At 49.7% G+C, this 21,060-nt stretch overlaps 1 protein-coding gene across 2 annotated transcripts in view; it reads left to right on the top strand.

Moving 5' to 3' along the window:
* Nucleotides 1-21,060, top strand: part of JADE2 (jade family PHD finger 2) — a 66,883-nt gene that overhangs the window by 31,611 nt on the left and 14,212 nt on the right. For both annotated transcript variants that reach the window (XM_057371327.1, XM_057371326.1), the window contains exons 5-8: nt 1,714-1,883; nt 11,456-11,667; nt 15,232-15,399; nt 15,765-15,881. In XM_057371327.1, coding sequence (XP_057227310.1) covers nt 1,714-1,883; nt 11,456-11,667; nt 15,232-15,399; nt 15,765-15,881 — 667 coding nt within the window. The remainder of the gene's footprint in view (nt 1-1,713; nt 1,884-11,455; nt 11,668-15,231; nt 15,400-15,764; nt 15,882-21,060) is intronic.

Raw genomic sequence — 21,060 nt, 5'->3', positions numbered from 1 at the left:
ATAGCAGATTAAATTAGATATTAGGAAGAAATTCTTCAGGGTGGTGAGCCCCTGGCACAGGTTGCCCAAGAAGCTGTGGTTGCCCCATCCCTGGAAGTGTCCAAGGCCAGGTTGGAYRGGGCTTGGAGCAACCTGGAATAGTGGAAGGTGTCCCTGCCCATGGCAGGGGMTTGGAACAGGATGAGYTTTAAGGTCCCCTTCCAAGCTGATCCATTCTGTGATTCTCTGATTTTRGGGGTTTGGGAGCTCCTTAGATGCCAATCCTGAAGCTGTGGCTGGAGCATAATGTCAGTGTTTGTCAGAGAATCCTCAAGTCCTGTCCAGTGAGCTTGTTTTAAAATGACGGGACTGAGAGTTTCCTTTCATGGGGCTATTTTCAGTTCTTGAGCTCAAATTCAGAGATACAMTCAAAGCATTGGGTCACATATTTTTATTTATTTACTGGTGGGGCAAGTGAAGCAAAAGAGATTATAAGAACCCATTTCTTGATGYTTCCCTCTCTGAGCCATAAACTGTTGCTTCTCCTGCTGGTGGCTCTGGAAGTACCTCCAGTGTTTGTGACTGCAGAGGACACCAATTAAGCTGCATTGTCTGGGTCTGCAGAAAATCCAGGTTGGTTTTCCTGCCCTGCCACAGATTTCCTTCCTAACCTTGAGCAAGGCAGGTCCCATTCCCAAGGGCAGCTGGGCACAAGTGTCTGCCCTTGGCACGTGCAGACCTTGGAGCATCTGGTGCCATGATTCATCTGTTTTTGTGATGGACACCATGGCTTTGCCCCAGACACATCACAGAGCACAAGGCACTCGTTGCTCTGACATTAGCTTACATRGCAGGACAGAAGGCAGATAAAAGTCTTCCAGGGCTCAGCAGCCTTCCCAGCTGGCACGGGTGCAAGAGCAGGGCTGGGTCCTGCAGCTTTGCATGGGGAGAAGCTGTTTGGAGGGGGCTGATGTGCTGCAGCGAGTTGCTGTTTGGTTGCTGTTTCTTTGCAGCATCTTTCAGTCTCGGTATCTGTGCCAGGAGGTGGATTTCGGGGGAGGAAATGTGAGCTGTGCAAATACTGCAGCGAGCTCCAGCTCCCAACTTTGCCACGATCTGTCAGCTGGCACCACAGGCTGCTCCTCGTTGCCAGCCTGTCCTCTGCTTGCATGTCATTAGGCATGACACTGGTGACATGTGCGTGGCAAGTATCATGCACATTGCTGCTGAGCTGCCAAGGGAAGGCACAGGAGCTGACAGCCAGYGCCTGGTCGCTCTCTGTGCAGGGAGCTTGCAGCAGATGAGGCAGYTCCTCTCCCCATCCCTGTGGTTGTGATTAGAGAGCACTCAGAACAATCTCACAGGCCATCATGGGATGTTTCCCGGTGCCCAGTGTGCCAAAGTGCTGCCCAGCACCGTGTGGGATGTGGCTGGAGGTGTTCAGGGAGGAGTCAATGGCTGGGGGGGTCTCTGCCAGTATTTGGATCATCATTACATCTCATTTTTCTCATGTAAAGAGTAGATTTCTGTAGATGAAGGGTGTAGGGAGCACTGTTGCTGTGGTCACTGTGCTGGGGCTGTCTGTCAGTGCCAGCCCAARGCCTGGCTTTGGTGCAGTGCTTTTSCTTTCCTTCTTAGAGCTGGGTCGGTACCTGGTTTCACCCTCCATGGCAAGCAGCAGAACATTTTAGGGAGTTGTAGCTTTTTCGCAACCTCCCTTTCTTTCCTTTGCAGGATCATCCCCCAGCTGGAGAGCTCCCTTTCACAGGTTTCACCGAGCAGCCTGCCTGGCTCTGAGATTTCGGAAGCTACAAGGACTTACTTGCAAGGAATGAGCCGCTATGACCTGGAYGAGCTCGATGCCTGCTGGTTGGAACTTGTTAACATGGAGCTCAAGGAGATGGGTGAGTATTGCTTTTCTCTTTCTTTCCTTGCCTGGGTGTCTCAAAGTGGGCATTCAGGCATTTTGAGTCACCATGTGGAGCTAAAGGCCTTGAAGAAATCTCAGAAATGCTGGTCCCTGAGTGTTTCCTGTCCCAGGCATCTCCAAATAGCACAGGATAACATTGCCTGCATCACTGCTGTTATATCACTGCACATTCTTCAAATCCTTTCGTGGATTTTGTTCGAGTGCAAGTACCTGAGCTTGGAATTTGACCACTGGCACTAGTGCTTAGCATGGTCTGCTGGGCAGATTTGTTGGCACAGACCCATGGGTGTGTAGTCCTGCCAGACTCTGGAGGGATTTTCCAGTCCTTGTTAGGGAAGGGCTGCTGTGGTGTGGCTGCTGCTCTGCAGGTAAGAATAACACCTCAATAAAACATTCACCCTGTGAGGTCAGTGAAGGCTCAAGTGTGCCTGCAGGAAGTGTTACTCCTGGTGGCAAAGGTCTTTCAAGGGTGGGACAAAGGATTTCACCAAGTGCTTGAGCCGATGGGATCGTGCACTGTGGAGCAGCAGAGTTGTGCCAGCTCCCTCAGCTGGCTGAGGGCTGCAGCAGGCTTCAGGATGAGGGCAGGAAGATGTAGATCTTGCATGGAGTGTAAGCAAACTCAGAARTTGACCACCACACTGACTGATCTTTGTTTTGGAAGATCTGTCCTTCTGGTGTACTCAYGATTTATAGCAAAATTTTGTTGCAATGACCTTGAGRAARTTGTAGAGGCTGCTTTCACAGTTTGTCTCATTATCTGCTGTAGKTATCCCATRTATTTGGATTTCCCATAATCTCAAATTTGATTTCCCATAATCTCAATCTTGTGGAGCCTGTAGCATCACAGACAAATCACAAATCAGTTTTGCCCTCATGAGCTGGTCCTGTATTAGCAGCCTCAGCTCTCTCATTGGCACACCCAGGTTTTGAGGCACTGGCAGCTRCAGTGAAGTCCTTGGGCAGAGCAGAGGGTGCTGCTGGATGAAGCCAAGTGCCTCAGTCCTGCTCAGAGGATTCACCCTCCCTAACCCTGCACAGCTGCTGTGGCTGCATCAAGAAACCAACTTCCACTGCACTGGGCATCACCAACCTCACTGCCTTCACTRTGTCCCTGCAACATTTCCTTCACCATCTTCACAGCTGCGTGGCCCTCACAATTGTCTCTGAGCTCCAGAGAAGGGCTGTCTGTATTTCCACTTCCCCTTGTGTGTATTTCATAAGTCTCTAGAAAGGAAGTGGTCAGAGATTTGGCTTCTCCAGCTCAGCTGGGCTAAATTTGCCTCCTTTGTTATTTCTTCTGTGTATTAGGTTTCAGATGCAATGTGCAGATGTGGAGTTCCTGGGGCGATGGAAGGTTGAGATAASTGGAGGGTCACTGCCCCAGGCCAGGTGGGAGCTGGCTGTCCCCATGTCACCTTTGAGCTGGCACATTCCAAGCCCAGAGTGCTGGGGACAGAAGCAGCTTCTCCAGCAGCACTGCCTTGGGAATGTGTTGGGTTTAGGAGGGGAGCTTGAGCTTYACCCCAGCCACACTCCTTTTTTGTGGCCTGGCACCTCAGCATCCCAATGGATCCCAAGGCAGGACACAGGCCATGCTTTGCTGCTGGCTCTCTGCCATTCTCAGCTGCATTTTTTCTCCTCCATSTCATTTATCATCCAGTCACCTTTCCCAAGGAGTGTCCTTAGCAGGTGTTTGCCCAGGGCTGGGCTGGATAAAACCATAGACTGTGAAGAAGCCTTTGAGCCTTCCTGCCATAACCAACTCYAGATGGTGATAAGGACCATGGGGATCTCAGCAGTGGGAGTGCAGAGAGCATCASTGCCCATCCCCTGCTCCTGCTGCCYSTTCCTGTTGCTGATGGAACACTGGCATTACTGGCTGAGCCTTAAGTGTGCTGGGGAGAGAGAGGCTTTCAAATCCACTGTGGAYACAGCTTCAGCCCAATGGATTCTGRTATCTTCCCCCCACCCCCAGGCCTCCCAGCTTGTCTCGCAGTGGGAGGGCTAGTACCTTTTCTCCAGTGACTTGAAAAGGAGGATGTGTGGCATTGATTAATACCCCATCCCTGGTGCTGCAGGGAGCTGGGGGTTTGGCAGGTGGGCAGTGGGATGGGAGCTGGTTCCCCAGATGGTCACAGCACCGTGCCCACCTCGGATGCTGCAGGTCATCGGGCTTCTCCGAGGGGATGCATTTTCCTGCCCATGGAGTGATGGGGTTTGGGTGCTCATAGAGGAACGCTGTCATAGCAGATCTATTGCTGCTCACCTCCTAGGTTGTGCCAGAGCATGGCTTTGCTGCCCCTGCTTCCCCAGGGTGGGATTTGGGTGCCCTTCAGCAGCCCAGGCAGAGGATTGCTGCTGCCTGGGTTGGTCCAAAGGCAGTCCATAAATAGCGCTTTCTCCCGGAAGCCCTTGACATTAATGACACCATTAATGACTCGCTGAGATTTCCAAACCCAGCTTTGCTAATCTCCAAGATCATTAACAAGACTTAACTAGAGAACTGCAGCCTCTCCTCCCGTGCAGAGGAGTCAGGAGTTATCTCCCAGCATTCATTTAAGAGAGAGGCAGAAGTTTAAATTCCTCATGGGTGTTTGTCTGAACTGTTGTCACTGGGTCGTCCAGGGGCACAATATGTCATTCCCAAAATATTTAATGACAAAGAAGGATCCTGATCTCTGACTGGCTCCTGAGGATGTGCGGGGAGGAGAGCTGGAAAACACCTATGAGATCATCCAGCTCGCCTTTCGTGGATCCACGTAGCACATMGCACATGCCTTTTCCAGTCCTTTTTAGGTCACCCCAGGGATGGAATTTTATCACCAAGATCAGATAAACCTCCAGATAGCTCCAGCTCTCTGCATTCTGCCTGCTGACTCCTCTCCCAATTAAGCAGACTTGCTCCAGAAAGCAAAGGTTCTACATGAAAAGCAAAAGTTTTAAACATAAAGCAGCTTTAAATAGTTTTAAACCCCCCAGTAAGATGCCTCAGTAGCTGTTGCTGTACTCGATGGAAATGTGCTGTTTAAAGAACCTTTGTGTGCTAGAGATGAAGTCAGTATTTAGGCATGCCTAAGTGTTTTATTTGTTGCTGCTGCAATATGAGATAGTAAAAGAAGTGGATCTGAAGATGGCTGAATGAAGCCCTGAGCCAGATTAATGTCCGTGCCACTCCAGGCAGCACAGGCCTTTCCTTTTAGACAGGAGCCATGCCATAAGTCTCCGTTTTTATATTAACATTTTATGCTGTATTTTGTGATCTCCACTAAATCCAAAGCTATTGTAAGAGCRGAGCTAGAGAGACTTCAAAGACCAAGGCTGAAAGATCCTTTTGCAGTGATCGGCACTTCACAAACACACGGAAAATCCTCAAGAAATTGCTAAAAATTGTTGTCRGAATCAATTTTGCTGAAGGCAGAGTCGAAGTTTCTAAGTATTCCCTTGACTTAATCCATATGGTGTATTCTGCTCACATATGCCCACCACAGCTTCTATCTTGGGAGCTGGAGGTGTTCCTGGTATTTTATGGCAGGAACATGCAAAGGTCACATGGATTGCTTTTGAAGCTCCGGGGGGAATTCATCGCTGCATACTTGAGATATGTCTGTGTGCTAATGAGATGATGCCTCCCTGGGCGGAGGTGAGATTGGTCAAGTAGATGTGAAATAAGCTGGAGTTGGTGGAGGACCCCGGGGAGGATGTGCTCAGTGGAGCAGAGGCTGCTGTCAGTGCTGCTCCTCTGCTTCCTTCCCTGCYGGTGCTGGGTGTCACATGTTGAGCCTGCTCCCATCCCACCGCATCCTTTTGGGATTCTGAGAGCCCTTTTTGCACCCTGAGGCAGCAAGTTGGCACTCCCCAGACTTGCTGTCTCCAAGCAGCTGCCACCCACCAATGTGTGTCTGTCCATGTCCCACTGCAGGGCCGCCCCAGTACAGAATCACAGAGTGCTTTGGTTTGGGAGGGRTCTTAAAGCTCAYCCTGTTCCAATSCCCTGCCTTGGRCASGGACMCCTTCCACTATCCCAGGTTGCTSCAAGCCCTGTCCAACCTGGTCTTAGACACTTCCAGGGATGGAGCAGTCACAGCTTCTCTGGRCAGCCTGTGCCAGCACCTCACCACCCTGGCAGGGAAGAATTTCTCCCCAATATCCAGTCTCACCCTGCCCTCTRTCAGTGGGAAGCCATTCCTCTCTGTAAAACACCACAAACCTCTGCAGCTGAGCTGATTTAGCTCCTCAGAGATGCAGCTAATCAATGCCATGTGTAAATGAATGTATTAATTGTTTGTGTGTGATGCATTAATGTATAGATTAGCAGGGTTGGGGATCAGTGGGAGACTCTTCAGACATTTTGCCTCCACATTTYCAGCACAATCAGTTTTCAGTCAAGKCSCTGTTTTGCTGTTACCATAAATTGCTGGCAGTGATTGCGGTGGTTTCCAGCAGTACTCGGGGTTTTGCTGCTGGATGGGGTGAGGCAGCTTTCATCAGGAGTGCTCTAGGACAGCCCTGTCAGAGCCGAGCATCACTGCAGAGAGGCGGCAGCTTACAAAGTGCCTTCTGAAACATTTTGTCATCATCTTAAATTTGAGCAATAATTGATGTCGGTGGGTGGCAGAAAGGGTGATAATTGGTTCCTGTAAATCTTTTAAGTGCATTAGCAGGCTGTGTTTGTAACAAAATGTCTGGAAGTTTCACTGTGGATGCTCAGCTCGCTGTTTGTGTGTTGGTCACACTTCACGTGCAGGGTCTGTTTATAAATAACTTTGATCAAAGATTAATTAATTGCTGCATCTTCCAAGGGCTGTGTGTGGGCAGGTGGTGGCTGCACGTGGCTGGRGGAGTCCCAGGTGGGCTGGTGTGGTGTTCAGGTGGTTGGCTGTCATCCCCTGATGTCCCTGAAGGATGCTTGGGACAGGAGCCGGGGTGCCCAGGGGACACTCAGCCCAGGGCAGGGTGRCTGGTGTCCCCCAAGAGTGCCAGAGCAGGCAGGTTTGGAGTGACTTGCCCAGGGCCAGCTGGAGGGACAGTGAGCTGGAAGGAGATCTCTGGAGTCTGTAGTCCCTGTACCATGTGTGAACACCTCATCCCATCAGGGACCTGTCATTCATTCTCAGGTTTGAAAACTCTAGGTTTTCAAAGATAGTCAGAGACAAGTCTACATATCTCACAAATGGTATCCCTTTTTTATTATTATTTTAAAGAACAATAATTTTGCTTGTTATTACCTATATTCTTTTTCCTGTAAGTAGACTCCCAGGTTTATAGTCTGTGAATCAGCGAAYGGCACAGCCTGCAGTCCTGATAGCTGTTTGTTCATGAGCTGTTTCTATCTCCAGGTATTCTCCACAGGGGGAAAGGATTTATTGTTTCAGTAAATTGATATTAGTGGAGCACAGTTCAGTCAGAAATAGGGCTCTGTTTTGTGAAAGGTGGCTCTCCAGCTATTTTTTTCCTCCCCTCGCARTGAGTTGGCTCACACCACGACAAGGAGTAGCTGAGAATTCATTTAGCAGAAGMATATTGCTCCTTCATGCCACATAAATTACGATATTACAGACATAATTATAACAGAGGGCGGCGTTGTGTAAAGGAATGTGCCTGGTGCTTCTCCCAGGCTCCAGTGGCAGCCCAGCCATCCCAGCTCCTTTGGGTTTCAATTCTGTGTTTCAGGTGCTGTTTGRGCAGTTGGAGGGGCTGAGTTTTGTGGGGTTGGGCTGGGCCCTTGGGATTCCCTGGGATAAGGGGGGTGCTTGGTGTCTCTGGAGCCACAGGGATCACAGCAGAACCTGACGTGGACACACAGGGAAGAGTTTTTTCCTTGGAGCAAAGTTCCTTCACCTTTTCCTTTCATGAATCAGATCTGGAGACCTCCTGTTGTGCRTCATCATCTGTCACCTCCATTTCTGAAGCAAAGTTCCATTTTCTACCCCCAGCATCCTGCTCCATCCAGRGAGGGGCAGTTCTTCCATCTGAGATGCCGTGGGAGGCAGCATTCCCTGGATCACAGCCCTTCCCACTGTGGGGTGATGCCGGGGTGTTCCAGGGAGGCTGGGTGGCCACATCAAAACCCATCATCATTAGTGCATCCAGTGTTAATGAGGAAAGGGTGTGGGTGGCCTCCTGGAAGCGCTGATGGGACATTCTCCTGCTGTGTCCGTGTTTTGAACATGGAGATTATATTGGTGTGAGATTGAAGCCTCACTTCTGCCTGTGCCTCTCCACACAGAAGCTCTGGAGAAGTTTATGGCTGCAGTGCCTTTCTCTGTGGAGGCTCAAAAAAGCTTAGTTTTCTCACCTAAGGCCTTGGCAGATCTTAACCAGGAGAAATATCATTCTCTTGGTCAGCAGGCAGAGTCCACTGACCTTGGCAGACCTTAATCAGGAGAAGATACCATTCTCTTGGTCAGCAGGCAGAGTCCACTGACCTGGTAATGGTCCCAAATGTGGGCATCTCTGGATTTGTTCGTTGCAGACCAGTGTCTGCATCTTTACTTTTCCTTCTCTGGGGACAATAATAGTGGCACTTCTGCGTGTACACAGGGAGTGTCTTGGTGGGGACTTTTTTTGTGTTTGCTGTTTAGCTGGCCACAATCAATAGAGAGTTTTTKCAGCCAAATAGAGGACAATTTTATGAATGGAGTTTAGCAGCACAAACTTCACGCGATGCAGAAGGAGATAAATGGAGCACAAATGGAAAAAGCGCTTCACCCCCAGGCCCCATTGTTTAGTGTTTCATAAACGATTAATCGCTTCATCCCCATCAAGTGCAATTGTCAATTCAATAAGCTCCGAGGTGTTGGGGATGATGCCTGGCAAACGCATTCCTGGTGTAATTACATCTCAGTGGAGCGTGGGAGCGCCTGCGTGTGCRGGAGGGACGGATCCACGCTGCTCCTGGAGTGCCACAGCATTGCCCAGCACGGAGCCTGATCAGGGAACCCTGCCATGGTGCTGCTCTCCCTCTRCACAGGAGTTTTGGGACAGCGGGAACTTTCCTCCCAGGGTTAAGTAATCAGGTGGTGATGGAAAGTGCAGGAGGCGGGATGGTGGCTGCTGTTTTCCGCTCGAGGTGAAGTGGAACGGTGGCAATGCCAGCATGATCCTGACCCTGGGCAAGGTCAGATTTATGATTCCTGTGGAAAGCCCCCTCCCTTTCCTTCCTCTCTGCCTGCCCTGTCCCATCAGCACAGGGCAGCTCTGGAAAGTGTGTGGGGAAAAGYACTGGGAACACCTTGATGATCATTTTGCTTTCCAGAAGAGCAGAGCCTGAACTGTTGGGAGGAAGGGAGTAGCTCCAGGAGTAGCTCCAGGCTGACACTCTGGTGCTCAGGCCCACAGGCATAGATGAGGAGTTGAAACCTTGACCAAGAGGAGGATATTCTTGCTGGACTGGTTTGAATGCTTGCATAAAGTCATGTTGAGCAAGTGCACCTTGGGTGGGATGTTTATAAAGGGACTCCGTTAAGGCAAAAATAATGCTCTCTGTAACRTAAAAATAATGCTTTCTCTGTAAGAGGCAGGCAGTGATAGGGCAAGGGGGAATGGCTTTRGGCTGAAGGAGAAGCGATATGGATTAGATATTGGGAAGGAATCTCCCTGTGAGTGGGGGTGAGGCCCTGGCACAGATTACCCAGCTGTGGCTGYCCTGTCCCTGGAAGTGTTCAATGCCAGGTTGGATGGGTCTTGGAGCAGCCTGGTCTAGTGGAAGGTGTTGGAATGAGAAGATCTTTAATTTCCCTTCCACCCCAAACCATTCCACCTTTCCATTATTTTCTTCTTCGTGACCTGCCCCATCCAACCTGAGCTAAGACAAGGGCGAGCTGGTGTCTCCATTGCAGCCCTGGAGCTCAGAACTCGCTGTGCTGGTGCAGGATGCTTCACATTGCTGAGCTGCAGAGCCCTGGGCAGCCTCTGCCAGGCTGGGGCTGAGCTCCCACACCCATGGCCGGGGCTGCTCCACAGCCAAGCAGGTACTGGCAGGTTCCCTGGCGTGTTGTGGCACAGCAGCCCCAGCTCTTGAAAGGGCTGCGATAGGGAACAGTGTTGTCTGTCTTAGATGGTATCTCAGACTCCACATAGACGTGYAAAATGCCAGGCTGGATGTTTGCAGAGACTTGTCAAGCCAAGGGAAACCGTGCCAATGAAACATTGGGGAAGAGCTTAAAAAGGCAGACAATGGTGTGTTTGCTTGCCGAGCTCGCCTACGGGATGCTTTCCCCCTTGACAGAGTTTTTTTAGCTGGTTGGTGGCCGTGGGGGGAAAAGTGCAGCTTCTGCCAGCCCCATCCAGCCAGAGGTGCTGGAACCCCATCCCTGGGGATYTCTCAGCAGCCCAGAGTTGAGCCCAGGGCAGGGACATCACACTCTGGATTTAGAGATGCCCAGGATGCCAAACTTTTCACTGAACATTTAATTAGCAACTCCTCCTCATGGGTGCTTCCTCAAGCCTGTTTGTCTCTGTTCACACGTGAGGTATTTTCTCCCATTGCTTTGCAACAAGGAGGGTGGACAGCAGTTTGGGTCAGGCTGGTCCACTGTCCATTGTGGATAGTACACACTAATGAGCTGCAAAGTCTAATTGTTTTGTATTGCATCCTGCTGGTACGTTTGTTGTTGTCTCTCTCTGCCTCTCTGGTGATGAGCCAGTGCTCATTGGGGACAGGGTGTGGTGGGGGCTTAACTCTGCCTCTAACCTGTCACAGAGAGCCTTACTCCTGCTGCTGACAGATCATTTTCCTTATCTGGAGTGACCTCACATTGCGTTTGTGGCACCAGGATCTTTGTGTGCAGGTGAGAGGCAGCACTTCAGGGAGCAGCCTTCAGTGTGACACCATTCTGGTGCTGCTGAGCTCCTGGCAGCAGGATGCCCTGTCTAAAGGCAGCCAGGTATCCCATTGCTAGAGGCTGCTGCTCCAAGAAACCTCTCCTGGTTGTTGAAGTAATACATATTGGGATRATACAATCAACCTTGTATTCCTGGTTGCCTCTATGGAGAAAACTCTGATAAAGCTTCTCTGCCACTCTCTCCATTAAAGATCCTGGTATGGCAGGAATAAAAGATCTACCTGGGTTTGACCTCCTGATTCGCTAAACCCAAACACAAAAAAAACCCCTCATTTGTCCTCAGTTTCTGCCTTYGGCTCCAGTTTTACACTTCCATTTAATTGGCCTTAAAAGGGTCAATTTTCAGTCTTAACAATTAAAGCATTGACTTTGTGTTGCCAAAGCTTGTCTGAGCCCTCRCTGCAGAAAGCATCTTTGCAAAACTTGTCTCCTTGAACATTTAAACTGTCAGCCCCAATTATCCGCATTGCTTCAGCTGAATGGGTTTCCTTCCTCTCAGCCAGCAGCAATATTTTGTTACTGTCTATGAAATATAAACTGCATCCCGAGTTAGGAGCAGCCGTTTTCCGAGTGGCCGCTTTTACCGTTGCTGTGGATTTGCCTCTCGAGCTGCGCTCTGAAATGCTCAGCCCCCGGCTGGGYGCCCGTGCTGGAGCTGCCTCGGTGGCTCTGTCTTCATGCTCTGCCTCRTGCCTTGCAGAAAAGCCCGAGCTGGACGAGATCACCCTGGAGCGAGTGCTGGAGGAGCTGGAGACCATGTGCTACGAGAACATGAACATCGCCATCGAGACCGAGGAGGGCTTGGGCATCGAGTACGACGAGGACGTGGTGTGCGACGTGTGCCGCTCGCCGGAGGGGGAGGATGGCAACGAGATGGTGTTCTGTGACAAGTGCAACGTCTGCGTGCACCAGGTGAGCCCCAGCAGCGCCTGGCTCTGCTCAGCACCCTCTGGTGCTCTCCTCTGGGCTCCTCCCGTCCCCTCCACCCCTCCCTGGGCTCCTGTGAAGCTTTCCTCATGGATTCCCAGTCCCATGGGATAGCTGGCAGACAGCAGACTTGCTTTCCTTACTTTCTTATCCCCAACCATTCATAAGAGCTCCCACAAACATGCAGCCAGAGGTTGAATTGCCTTATTCTCCGGGATATTTTATTTTGTATCTCCTCATCCACTAATATGCTTATTCTTCTTTACCCCATTTATTGAGCCCCAGTGGGATCTTTAGCACCCTGGGGTGACCAGGACTTGGCTGGTGGCTGGGTGGGATGTTTGTCTGCAGTCCTGTGCTCACCAGAGGGGTGGACTTGCACAGACCCCCTGGGCTCCCCCTCCTTCCCATCATMTGGGGGGTGGTTGGACCTTCCAGCTCCACCAGTGCTGTCTCACATCGCAGGGTTTCTGTCCCAGCTTCCCCACTGTGTGAGCGTGGGATTTCATTTTATTTTGCTGCCTGGAGGAAAATAATTTTATTTTTAGAATTGAATGCAARTGCTTCAAGCCCTTGCTGGGGGGTCTGTGGGCTCCTGCTTTTGGGGAAACCTTGACAAGGGAAAGGCAGCCACGTCAGGATCCCATGTGGGCCCAGGGAGGGTTTATTGGTCGTGCTTCAGGGGGAATCCCTGGGATGTGGTGCTGGGATGGCAGCAGCAGCACCTGGGCTTCACCCCCTGTGTGAACAATTTTGTGTTTTTTTCAGTTCTAAAGAGAGCCATTTGCTCATCTTTTGGGCAGCTTTTCCATCAGTGCTTCCTGGAGGTGGGAGAGCACTGGAGATATCTATAGTTGCGGGAGGTGGGTGTTTTGAATGGTTTCCATCAGTGAATCAGATTCCACAAAATACCASAATGATTCAGGGCTGGGTTCAGGGTATTTTTTTTTTGTCTTGGGTTCTTTTTTAACAAGCCCAAGTGGCAGTGTCAGGCTGTGAGCTGTCATGAGCCGCAGCAGGGCCTCRGGGGGAGCTGTGGCACCCCGTGGGCTCCACTTTCAGCAGCAGCCCCAGTGCTGCAGAAGGGGACACAGCAGGCTGAATTTCAAGGCTGTTAAAAGAAAAGAGGGATTTTCAGATGTTTTCAGGGAGCAAAGTCCAGCCCTAAGCCCTGTGCCTGCCCATAAGCTGCCCGTGATTTAATCTCTGCCCCGATTTACACCCTAAGCCACAAAGTCCAGAGCTGCAGTGCAGGGTGTTACATGGCATCGTGGTTATCTAACCTGCCTGTGCCTTTGCCAGCACCACGTCCAGAACATGCTGGGAATGATGTTTTCCTGCAGGCACAGGGGTGCTGGYACCACAGATTTCATGCCTCCTGCATCCCTTGAGGAAGGGGCCCAAAGCATGTGGTGGTGGGTTATGGTGCCAGGAGGTATCGTTGCATTCATCTCATCCCCATAATACAAGCCATGAGGCTTGCTATTAATTATTTCCTATGCAGTGAAGCTTTTAGGAAGCACACACAATCGTGCTTTTAAAATTGCCAGCGGGGTGGAACTGTGCTCCCCTCTGCTAAATCACTGTTCACTGCTCTCACAGTGACAGCGTCACACTCCTGTTTTCCTGTTTAGCATGGGGATGGATCCACCTCCAGCCACCATGYATGGGCCTGTCATCACTGAATTCCCTTTCCCTGGTGTGGGCACATGGCTGAACACCCCTCTGTTCCMTGGACCACACCAAGCTTATCTATGGCTTGGCATCCTCTCTGATTTTTTTGCCATCTCATTCTCAGTGATGTTGCACCCCAGAGAGATGCAGCAATAAAAATAGCTGCTCTGCTCCTATTCAGCATTCCTCTGGCTTCATGTTTTGGAGCACCTTCTKCCTGGTGCTGGACTTGGAAGAGTGTTTAACTGACAGTGCATCTTGTTTCTAGAGCTGCTTCTTGTCTGGGATGGAAGCCCTGTAGTATTTCTCCTCAGAAATAGAACTGCACCTTCAGCTGCTCTAAAATCACTAGAAATAAATAACCAAGATCCAAGAATCTGCTAGAGATGGGCACCTGGTCATAATTCCTTCTTTCCCCTGGATTTTGAGATCAGTCTGCCAGTTCATGCTCTTGCAAGTACATACCAGGCTGATTCTTGACTGGTACTAAATCACATGTTTTACAAAACTCTGTTCCAGAAATGATTTATCTGTCAGATTTGGAGGCACTGTGAAACACMCAGTTAAGTCTCTCTGAACCATGTWGACTCACAGCAATAATATTTCYTCCCTTAATTCCTTGTTATMCCAATAATCTGTTCACAAAGTGACTTCTCCCCTTGGACATCACTGTCAATTTGTGATTTGGGGCAACCAAAAAAAGTGATATTAAAATCTGATCTTGGCCAGTGAAGACGGAAGATGTGTTTTTCCCATGCTCACACATCCCCACATGCCCCCTCTGTTCCTGCAGCTCTGTGGTGACAGTGGTCTGCAGCAGCAGGAGGAAAAGCTGTTCTTTTTGAGGGCAAACCCCCAGAAGTGGAGCTGAGAAATGCCTGGGCTCAATTTGCAGCCACCAGTGCTGGGGGTCCTTGTCAGCACTGCCTGCTTGCCTTCTGCAGGGATGTCAGAGCAGCCAGATGCAAAATTAATTACATCTCCTGGCTTTAAATAGTGACACAGCCCTGTGTTAGTGCCCAAGGCAGTGTGTGTCGCCCTCGGAAAACCCTTTMAGTGTGAGTTATCAGGACCTGCCTGTTGAAAACTGTCTCGTTTTAGTAGAAGCTGTTTAATGTAGTCATAAATTATGGTCGAAGTGGAAAGTATTTTATCATTATGTGATATGGCTTATCATTTGGCTCTACTCAAGGAAGGAAGAGAATATTTATGAAACACTTTGGCTTCTCAGTGTCCTGTGTTACCACAGCGGGACAGGGAGCTCCGTGGGCAGCCTGAGTCCTTCAGTTCTCACTTCTTGGCTGCAGATTTGTGCCCCCTTTAGATGTGTCATCCTTAATATTTACCATCTTTTTTGGTTCCTCCCATCTCATTTACATTCATGACTATTGGCTTCCCCTTTTCACCTTTCCGTAGTTATTTTTGCTTCCCCTTTGGGCTGTGCTGGGTCTGTAACCAGTGTGGCCAACTTTCTCAATCATGGGCTTGTGGCTTTTCAGCCCTCAGTGACCTCAGAGGATTTCTCTGTGCGGCATTTCTTACTTTTCTGAGTCGCTGTGGGTCAGGAACGGGCCGGACACGAGCGGGCTCTGCTCAGCCCCAGCCCTGAGCCAGGCGGGTGCTTGGCATGGCACACAGCATGATTTTATACTGAGCTTTAAATTAAAGCACAGAGCACACTGATCCATCATGAGCATCCCTGTGAAAGCAGGGAAGGAAGAGGGAAGGAGGGAAGGAAGGAGGGAAGGAAGAACTTCATCTCCCTGTCTGTGTCTTTTGCTCTGCCGTTTGTTGGGGTGCAGCGGCAGTGAGAAAGGTGGGAGCGAGGGATGAGATGTGGGATGGGATTTACCCTCCTCTCTCGTGTGTCCACAGGCGTGCTATGGCATCCTGAAGGTGCCCATCGGGAGCTGGCTGTGCCGGACCTGTGCCCTCGGTGTCCAGCCCAAGTGTCTGCTGTGCCCCAAGAGAGGGGGAGCGCTGAAGCCCACCCGGAGCGGGACAAAATGGGTCCACGTTAGCTGTGCCTTATGGATACCTGAAGTAAGGTGTTTTCCAACCTCCTCCTGTGCCTGGCTGGGCACAGAGCTGGTTTCAGTTCATTCATGGTGTAAATATCAAATGCAGTTTGGCTCATCAAGCTGTGCCAGAGCCACAATGCCGGGCGGTTATCRGGCTGTGTGTTTAATTGGCAGCCAAGGGGAACCCTGTTCAGGGAGGGTGGAGAGTTGGGGTGCAAGGGCACAAAGCTGGGGGGCATAATTCTGGGCTAATTACTTAYGCCAAGAGTATTTACAAAGAATAAAGCTAATTACATATGCCYATCTGAGATACACCTCAGATGAGGAATGAATTCAGAGGAAATACCACAGCCAGTATTTACAACTTGTCTTCTATCTTGTGGCCAGGTTAGCATTGGATGTCCTGAAAAAATGGAACCCATTACGAAGATCTCACATATCCCAGCAAGCAGATGGGCTTTGTCCTGCAGYCTCTGCAAGGAGTGCACTGGGACATGCATTCAGGTACGTAGGGTGGCACTGAAGAACCTCGGACCCCCGGGGTTGTGCCTGTGTAAGCCACTGGAGAGTCCTGAGCTGCTCAAGGACATGATCTGAATAAGGCTTATTTCTCTTCTGAGTAAACCTAGTGACAAGAGCCTGTCAGGCGTCATCAGATGTTGTTTGCAATCATTTAATGCTCTGAGTGCTAGAAATCTAGATTAACTTTCTTTGCATAACACAGAGATGTTGCTGTAGTGACACTAATTACTGCAAATGACCTTGGTTTGGATCAGAAACCTCCAGGAGAAGGGCTTTGTGAGGCTGCCAGGGAAGTGAGATAATCATGGGATGCATAACCCAAGTGTTCCACAAACCTCAGGGGTCAGCCTTTCATTTGGGGGGATATCAGGGAGCACCGGGGTCGGATACTCCTCACCCTGGCCTGGTGGCTTGGAAAAAAAGTCCTTACCACGTATTACATTGCCACATTTTCTGTTTTGCCACACCTAAGCAAACCACTGCAGACATCTGATTGCCTGCCCTCGCCACAGCAGGAGGGACAGACATTCTCTTTTCAGATGGAAAGCAGGATTCTCCAGGTTTTTCTATTGCAAAAGTGGGACATAGCTTCCCACGCCATGATCTCTCTTCTTGAGGAGCAGAACAGAAGCTCCCATCCAAAATGCGGCACACTCAGTGTGAGAGCATTTGGGGAGCCCTTCTGAACCCCATGATTCCCCCTCCTTCCACCTGCTTGGCCAGTGTGATATCCTGGTGGTCCCAGGATAGCCATTAAGCTTTGGAATACTGGGGGGAGTTAGGGATGTGATCCCAAGCTCTGGGAGCTGCATGGTGGATCTCAGTGTAGGCAGCAGTGTCCATGGACCAGGCACAGCTGGCTGGTGGCAGAAAGACAGCAGGGATAGGAGCTCTGCAGGCTCTGCTGTGTTTGCACTGTCATCTTGGGTTTAATACTTTCAAGGGAGCTATTTAAAAGTAATCCCCATAGTTTGAAATGAAATCTCACAATACTTCTTTAAATCTGTGGCATTGACTCATTTTTTTGATGGCTCTGGGTGCTTATTCACCCTGCCAGATGGAGATACTGTGTCAGAATGGCAACTGCTTTCAAAGAACAGAGGGGCAGGGAAGGAAGCAAACAGGCTTGGCAGCATCAAAAAGAATTCAGTGTCTCTCAGGCTTCATCCTCTTAGTGCCATTGTGACATGGGAGCCGTGAGATCCCGGGGACTGAATGGATTTGCATTAAAGGTCACCTGAGATGGAACAGGAGCCTTGCTGCCTCATGAGCTGGCAGCTCATCGTTTATAAGTCTTCATGAAACTGTCACTTGCCGAGGCCACCCTGCCATGTGTGGGATGTTTTTGCTTCAAGAGAAAGGGGGAGAAGTGAAAAAAAAAAAAAAAAAAAAAAAAAAAAAAAAAAAAAAAAAAAAAAAGCAGGCAGTGCCTTTATTTAAGGATTTATGGGGTAAATTAACATCCATTGGTAAATAAATATGTTCTGTACTTACCAGTGGTACAGAGCTCTGTTTCAAAAGCTAATGTTTATGGAGCATATTTTGTGGAGCATATTTTATGGAGCATATTTTTGCTAGTGCCTGTTTATACAGGTGGGATCAACCTTTGTCAGCATTTYGGGTTTGTGGCCCAGCTCTGAAAGAAGGAGGTTGTTTTTTGGGTGTTTACTCTTGGCAATGGGAATCAGGTGCTGCAGGTCTGGGGAAGGAAGGATGTTGCTTCCAGGAGGGGGCTTTCCAAGTGGCCAAGTGGGTTTTATGAAGGTGAAATCTGGGAGGCAGTCTGGAGGAGTGGAGGACTCATCCTGGCAGGGCATCTTAGAGGCAGCACTGAGAAAACACCCACYCTCAGCCACATTTGCAGAGACAAAGATGAGAAATCTTTGTAGGGACCTCTGTGTGTGGAGGTGTTTTCCCCATCCAGATTTGACCATGAAAAGGGAAAGAAGCTCAGAGAAGCCTGAGGAAGGGCCCCCCACTGCTGTCCATGCCTCTGCTCTGGCTGCTGCACGTAACTCAATCCTTGCTTTCTGACACAGAGCTGTGAGCCCGGTGTAACTTGGCATGGCAGTARCTGAGCCAAGCTCCTGGATGCTGTGCAGGGATGCAGCTCTGGAGACACCCTTTGTCTGACTCCTGCTAAGGGGAAGTCGTTACTTCGTGGTGGTTTTGTGGTCAGACATCAGGAGATGCCAGAGAGCTCAGTATGCAAGAGGAATTTTCTTGTTTGCATTTCTGAGATGGAAAAGAGAGTGCCAGGAGCCAGGCTCTGGTGCAGCCCGAGTCCTGACCATGCTTTTTTGGGACCCARCTCCCTCCTCCTCACTTGTCACAGCGACTGGAAGAGCTCACTGAGGCAGCACAGAATGCCAGGGCTCTGTTGGGTGCTGGCAAGCTTCTCCAAAGGGCACAATCTTCTGCTGTATCATCTTCCAGCTTCTTTTTGTTATCGCTTTTTGGAGGAAAAGCCCTTGGAAATGTCCTCCACCACTCACCCATTCATCAATGCCTGCCTTGAGCCAGCAGTGCCACTGGTCCCCATCCTCTGGGGTAACTGGTGGCTCCCAAATCTTCTGCCTGCAGTCAGGAAAAGGCAGCACATGGCATCAGGGTGAGAGCAGAGCATGTCCCCCATGCTGCCCCTCCTGCATCCTCTGCCCTGCATCCTCCCAAGTGTCTGGGAGGCTGAAACTGCCTTTTTCAGCTGAGAAGCTCTACCAGACTCCAGACCATCTGTGGTCACAAAAAATCACATGATAGTTTTTTTTAAGGATGCAGAAGTGTTGTGTCTGATGGCTTGGCCAGTGTTCAGCACCGGTAATTAATTTTTCCTTCCTGAGCTCCTCTCACAGGTTTGTTGGAGGAGCTGCTTCCTTCCCTTCCAGCCCCAAACTGCAGCGGAGCACCTCTGCAAGCTGCTAAACTTCTGTTTGAATGTCCTTGGCAGCTAAAATCATCTCTCTGCTTCTTCCCAGTAAGAATGATTTGAGGACTAATTAAGAGCCCACGTTAAATCTCTGGGGCAGTTTTTACCCTCTCTCTCTCAGAATTTTGTTTGGGAATGGATTTGCCTGGATAAGCAGAGCATGCTGAAATCCTTGAGTGAAAGGTTCTGTAAGATAATGAAGCACAATCGATAACGAAGCAGGGCTGCTCTGCTCCAGTCTTTTGAGCCTGGTTTATTCTGCATGGCTGATCCCTCCCTCCTGCCACAAGTGGCTTCATTCCAGCGCCATTCTGGGATGGATCAATTGTTTTTATCGTTAGTTTATCCAAGGTCCCTCAGTGGCTGTGGCCGAGCAGGTATCTTTCTTTGTTGCCCTGTCAGACGAGCTGCCTAATTATTTTCTGTTTGCATTTTGGGCACAGTTTCTGACATTGCTGCTTGCCATCTGTTGGAGTAGAGAGATCCAGGACGAGTGTCATTGGATTTGCTTTATTCCTAAGGTGGAGTGATGGTCATTCCTGTTCACAGGACACTGTCCTGGCACAAGACATGGGCGTTGTGTTAATGCTGTTTTTAGCACTGGTGGCAGAAACAGGAGGGAAGGGACAGCACTGCGAGTGCTTTAGGAGCCAGTGTGTGATGTGCTGCCTGCCCTGAGTAAATCTGCAAGTCAGCCTGGGCTCCCTCTGTCCCTCYTTCGTTGCCAAAAATAAATACTTGAGAATGGAGCTGGTGCTTCAGCTGCGCATGTGGCTGTGACAGGGACCTGAGGGATGGCCAGGGTGGCATGGCAGCCACCCTCTGCCCACTGTGGTGGGCACAGGGACCATCTGTGTGTCCCTCACAGTGCCAGGCTCCAGGCGAGTGCCAGCAGCGTAGCAGAGGGAGCTGAGTTTTGCACGTTACCAGCTATTTTCATGAGCAATTTCAGGCTGAAATTAGGACCAAATGGCCATTTTTAAACAGGATAAACACAGTGCTGGAGTTCATAATCCGCTTGCTTGTGGTGCCTGCAGGAGTTGATGCCCAGCATTGCTGCCCAGAGCCATGCYGGTACAGCCAGAGCTTCATCCAGCTCTTCCCACTGCTCTCTGAGGCTTTGGAGCAGGGCCTGGAGAGCTCTGGAAAAGCAGGATTTGGACAATGCTTGCCTACGCTTTCCTTGGCCCTGGCAGCTGCTTGAGCAGCAGCAGACTCCTTAAAAAGAAGTCAGAGGAAAATATCTAAAAGCAGCAATGTCAAAAGTTCACCCCTGGGTGCCTGAGCAGGATTCAGGGCTGATGGATAGGATGAAGGTAAAAAGCTGTAAAACTTCTGTTCCTCAATACTACCAGAATATATTTTTCTTTTTGAAAATTAAGGTGCAGCAGAGCCTCAGTAAAACCAAACGGTTTGTCATCAACATTCAGGAAATTTCACATGCCTCCACCTGGTCCTTCAGGCCACAAGTGCATCTTCATCCCCCACAAGAACAATTCTTCAATTAATGCCAGAGTAGTGCCTACAGTAATAGCCCACTTAAAATGTCTCATTATTGCAGTTTAACTGGTCATTAGCAGCTGGAATAGACTGATTTCTTATGGGTTATGGTTGAAATAATTACCTGACACTCTGAGCTATTAAAAACAGTTAATGAGTAGAGGGGGAGAAGGTGCTGACACGGACATGGGCACAGCACTGGCTGGTGGGAGTTCCTCTGCAGGACACCAGGCTGAGATTTGTTTTCTGTGGGGTGCAAAGTAATTTAAGCCTGAGGTAAGTTAGGAAAATCATTAAAAAATTGATCTGATACAAGTTTGACAACGCTGTAGCCACTGTTCTAGTTCTAAAACATTCATTTCATGATGTTTTACTTCAGTTGCCTTTTTATTTCTTTTTTAAATGGAACAAGTCAGAGGCTGTGTAATTTCCAGAGGAGGAAGGCATTCAGGAACGTTGGCTGCTTCTTAAATCCCATGTTCATTCCTAAACCTTGCCATGTTCTGTATGCCTCCAATAAAAATGGCATTCTGGCTTTAGATGTGGTAACAGAGGGGAAGTAGCTTGAGGGTGAAATACAGAGGAGCACTTCTCCATCAGGAGAAATAAATCCTGGGGCATCCCACTGGCCTGTGCTGTTCTTTGACATGGCCTGTTGGAAAAACTGTTGGAAGCTCCTGGTTTTGGTAGGTGAGAGATGAGCAGGGCCCGTCCCAGAGGTGGATTGATGCAGGT

The sequence above is a fragment of the Malurus melanocephalus genome, unplaced genomic scaffold, assembly GCF_030028575.1.
Source record: "Malurus melanocephalus ecotype Western Australia unplaced genomic scaffold, MMel_1.1 scaffold_144, whole genome shotgun sequence".
NCBI classification, from domain to species: domain Eukaryota; kingdom Metazoa; phylum Chordata; class Aves; order Passeriformes; family Maluridae; genus Malurus; species Malurus melanocephalus.
This window is presented reverse-complemented; position numbering and strand designations above follow the sequence as displayed.